The sequence below is a fragment of the Palaemon carinicauda genome, chromosome 1 (genome assembly GCF_036898095.1).
Source record: "Palaemon carinicauda isolate YSFRI2023 chromosome 1, ASM3689809v2, whole genome shotgun sequence".
NCBI classification, from domain to species: Eukaryota; Metazoa; Arthropoda; class Malacostraca; order Decapoda; family Palaemonidae; genus Palaemon; species Palaemon carinicauda.
The window spans coordinates 222,184,986-222,189,985 of record NC_090725.1 but is presented as its reverse complement, the minus strand read 5'-3'; the positions used below and the strand labels follow the sequence as shown (position 1 = coordinate 222,189,985).

At 32.0% G+C, this 5,000-nt stretch overlaps 1 protein-coding gene across 1 annotated transcript in view; it reads left to right on the top strand.

Moving 5' to 3' along the window:
• LOC137644090 (zwei Ig domain protein zig-8-like) overlaps nt 1–5,000 on the top strand; it is a 117,503-nt gene that overhangs the window by 65,255 nt on the left and 47,248 nt on the right. Inside the window, exon 3 of the mRNA XM_068377040.1 lies at nt 3,902–4,071. Within this exon, the coding sequence (XP_068233141.1) occupies nt 3,902–4,071 (170 nt within the window). The remainder of the gene's footprint in view (nt 1–3,901; nt 4,072–5,000) is intronic.

The window sequence follows — 5,000 nt, the reverse complement described above, 5'->3', positions numbered from 1 at the left end:
GGGTCACGTGACACCATTCATCATAATTAACAACCCGAATAGGTATTTGCCAAAAAATTATCACCAACAATATTGATTTAATTGGCAATTTATGTCTCTCATCAATAATTACTTCAGTTGACAATGATGCAACAAATATAATGAAAAATTGATCAAGCGTTTAGGCTGAAACATAATTCTTATTAAAATTAAACATTTAAAATTCTATATTAACTAATTATCCAAATCATGTTACCCCAAGCAGCATTGCCACCATCTGATGACCTCTAACTGACAAAGGTGTTTTTTTTTTTCCTTACGTTTGATATTATGCCAATACTCCTTTCTCTGCCCCGTTTTCAAATCTTCTATTAAACATCTCTACAGCCTTTCCAAAAGATTGGTCAGCTATATCCTTTGCTTCATTTCTATCTTCACTATCATCATGTTCCTTGGTAACAGGCACTGTCTTTCATTCTAATAATTAGAAATTTGGACATCTGTTTAAACTGAGTCTTGTAACATTACACTCTACCGCCACTTTTCTTTTCCTCTTCACATTCTAAAGCCATTAGTCAACCCAAATGCTTTTTCTGAACTTTTCACGCTTCTTATTTACAAAAAGATTATTAATGTTTACTTACTAATTTACAGATCTCCAAAATTTACTCCATATTTGATCCCTTGGTCTTAAACACCTTTTATTTGAGCAAAACCATTCTCCTTACATTGTTTTATATATAACACGCCACGAGTTGCTTTGCATTTGAGTTAGCGACACTGCTAGTCTCCACCCATTACGTAATACTTTTGGCTACGTATTCCACAACTGTATTACATAACTATTTTACGATCTACCATCACAAAGCGGGTGTTCTAATATACTCATTCAAAACTATGCACTACTTGTACTCAATTTTACACCAATGCTCCAAAATCCGTATCCGATATGCATACCTCATCACAATTTGTTGGTTGGGAAATAGCCTTTGACTAATATTACTATCAGCAAGGCAGTAACTGGACTTTCAGTTACCTTTTATGACAAATAGGATGACAATAATATTTCTATGAACACTGTAACAGCATAGGTATTGCATATACGCATATACACACCCACACCCGTCCACACACAAACACACAAACACACACACACACACATATATATATATATATATATATATGCAATTAAGTGTGTGTTTGTGCGTGTGGGGGGGCGTGTGTGTACAATATATATATATATATATATATTTATACACACATACATATATACTATATATATATATATAGAGCACATGTACATAGTACACACACACACATATATATATATATATATATATCTATCTATATATATATATATGTATTATATATATAATATATATATATACATATATATATGTTATATATATATATATATATATGTATGTATATATTTATATGTATATATATATATATATATATATATTACTGGCTAAACTACAATCCTAGTATGGAAAGCAGGATATAAGCATATAGACTATATATGCTATAAGAAGCAATAAATAACAATATAATATATTCTAGGATCAGTAAATGCATTAAAATAAATCTTTCATATATAAACTATAAGAACTTAAAAAAAAACTGAGGAGAGAGAGAGAGAGAGAGAGAGAGAGAGAGAGAAAGAGAGAGAGAGAGAGAGAGAGAGAGAGAGAGAGAGAGAGAGAGAGTAATCAATAAAAGACATTGTTAAACAAATGGAAAAGAATGAGAAATAAGGTGAATAATTTGGTGAGTCAGAATCTTCTATCTGAGATTAATTAGGTAAGATATTTTGGTTATGATATGCTAATCAAAGATCCCTCAAGGTATCAAAATATGGCAGCTGTTGTACTAAATGAATAAATAACAATGTCTTGTAGAAGGGCCTGCAAAGCAATTGGATTTTGAGACATACATAGTTATTGAATATATTTAGAAGAGAAAATGTTTAGGAAATATTTGGCAGACATGGAAATTAAGGGGAAAGTAACTTGTAATATGTATGGAATAAGTGGCTGGACATATAACAAATCCTAATTTAGATGAAGCTAGATTTAAGATACGTTCATATTAGAAAGGAGAAGGGGTCGATGCATGGCTATACTGTATGTGGAACTGAGTCAAGTGAGTGAAATATAAAACAGTTAAAACTGAAGATGAAGAGAAAATTTATGAACTACAGGACAAGGCTTGCCACATAGTTATGCATGAAGTAATGAAGTGAATGAATCTCCCTATCAATAGGAAAAAGAAACCTGAGAGTCCTTGTTGATATAAAATATTAGCTAGATAGGTTACAGCACTTAGTGATGGGGTAAAGATAGGGAAGGTATTTATAATGGAGATGAACAAAATCTTTATAGATTTAAAAAAAGTTGCATTACAGAGACGTAACTGCAATGAGAAACGGTAATAAACAAGTGAATCTCAGTATCAGAGATACGAATGAAAAAATTATGCGAAGGAAAACTTGCTTTCACGGAGTTATTAATTAGAGGATTAGTTTAATATGGCATAGAGAGAAAGGCAAGGCTAAATGATGAAATACTTGAAAATTACAGTACAAGTTAAGAATACTTGAGACAACAAAAAGTATTACTGAATGTAATGCATGCAATTAGAATGGAAAACAACTTGAAAGATTAAAGAGGTTGAACCGTGAGGAAAAAAAAAAAGAGAAAAAGCGAGAACGATGGCATAGTACAAGGCTTAAAGGGGAGTCAGGCTAGTGGCCAAAGGGACGCTATAAGGACCCTTCATATATATAATATCTTTATTGAACTCCACGAGATACACTGACGAGGATTGGGCATTTATGAATAAATTAGAGTAAGGGTAAGATTAACAGGAACAACGGAGCCCTCGGAGATGAAACAATGAAATATGATATGGATGAACGAACGAATGAAATAATTTTTTTTTCGAAAGTTATATATAATTAGATAATATTCCGGTTGAAAGTAGAATTAGACAAAGTAGCCACTCCTTGGTCAGGTGAAACAACTCGGGTATCAGAATAAGAACAGACTTTAAATATCCAAGGAAGTTTAGACGGGAATCTATAGTGTGTTTGCGTACCCAAATCTGCAAGGAAATGCATTTAATGAATGAATATAGTATTTTTTTACTCCAATATCTTTACAACGGTAAGCTAAAGAGAGAGAGGGAGAGAGAGAGAGAGAGAGAGAGAGAGAGAGGAGAGAGAGAGAGAGGGGGGGGGGAGAGAGAGAGAGAGTTATATTCTGTTGTGTTTGTCATATAATCCTTATTTCTTGTAACATTCCGTAGAAGAATAAGAAAATAAAATGTTATTCAAATCTATATTTACATCGAGCTTATATAACACATATGGAACAAATAATATAGAATTTATTATAACCTTAATTTTATGTGAGTAGCTCTCACCGATACAGATTAAGACTTAATATCAACAATTTGGTCATATAATTTTTTTTTCTTTACAGCCAAGATGTATATGGAGTAATACAACATTATATGATAGCTTTGTTACTCCCTATTTTGTTGTCCAATAGGTGGTAATTTTAGAGCTGAATGTCTTATGTACGGATGATCTATTTACAACGCCTTTTTTTCTTATTGCAAAGCTGGATATTCCTTACCATTCAATAACTTCATAGTGATTTCACGAATATATTATGAAAATATTAACTAATAATTATGAAAAATTAATTAATCGTGATAGCCTACAAATTGGAAATAAAATATAGAAATAAGAAAAATTAAGCTTTCTCACTTTTCAATGAAACCTGTAAAGACGGCTCGTTAAAAAAAAAAGAAAAAAAAAAAGTATAAGTAAAAATTAAAGCTCCTATATAAATGTCTGAATTTAATTCTGATTTTCAAACCTACATTTCAAAACTAATTGTTGATCTGTTTCCAGAGTGGACATGTGGCTGGTCCAGGGAAGGTCGACATGTTGTCACTGAGCCCCCACCCCCTGGGCCGACCATGCCTCCGGTTTTTGATGTCAACACTCCGACCAACGTCACGGTCACGGCCACCAAGACAGCAATGCTCTCCTGCATCGTGCACAACCTCGGAAACCTCTCGGTAAAGGAAAAACAACAGTATTATTCATTCATACGGTATCATGTATGATTTTTTGTAGTGCATATAAAGTCAATCGCCAACAAAACGGAAGTGGAAACTCAATTAGAGCTTTTGAAGTGGCCATTTTCTAGACAGTGATTTTTAAGAGGTATAGAAAAGTTTTGTTTTTACACACACACACACACACACACACACATATATATATATATATATATATATATATATATATATATATATATATATATATATATATATATATATATATATATATATATCATCATCATCATCATCATCATCATCATCAGCCGTTCAGTCCACTGAAGAACAAAAGGCCTCAGACATCTCCTTCCACTTGAATCTGTTTATGGTCATTCTGTGCTAGTCCATAGACGCAAACTTTTTTAGTTCACCAATCCAATGTCTTCTCTTACTTCCCCTGCTTCTTTTGCAATCTCTAGGGACCTATTCAGTTTTTCTTAATGTCCATCTATTGTCTATCACTCTCATTGTATGTCCATCCCATGACCATTTCCTTTTCTTACATGTTCTTAGATTATCCTCTACTTTAGCTTCTCGTATCCATGTTTCCTTTTTATGTCTATTAGTGCTATTCCCATCATTGTTCTTTCCATTGCTCTTTGAGTGGTAACTAGTTTATGTTTTAAGTCTTTAGTAAGGCTCCAAGATTCTGATGCAGCAGTTAATACTTGAAGGGCCACCTTATTAAATTTTTCTATTCAGAAAAAGTGGAATTTTACTTTTATAATCTCATTTTGTATACCAAATGTCTACATCTGATATATATATATATATATATATATATATATATATATATATATATATATATATATATATATATATATGCCATTACATATGTAACCAATGCATTTGGGAGATTACTATTTCTTAAAAGGAAGTTAGGCTTTAAT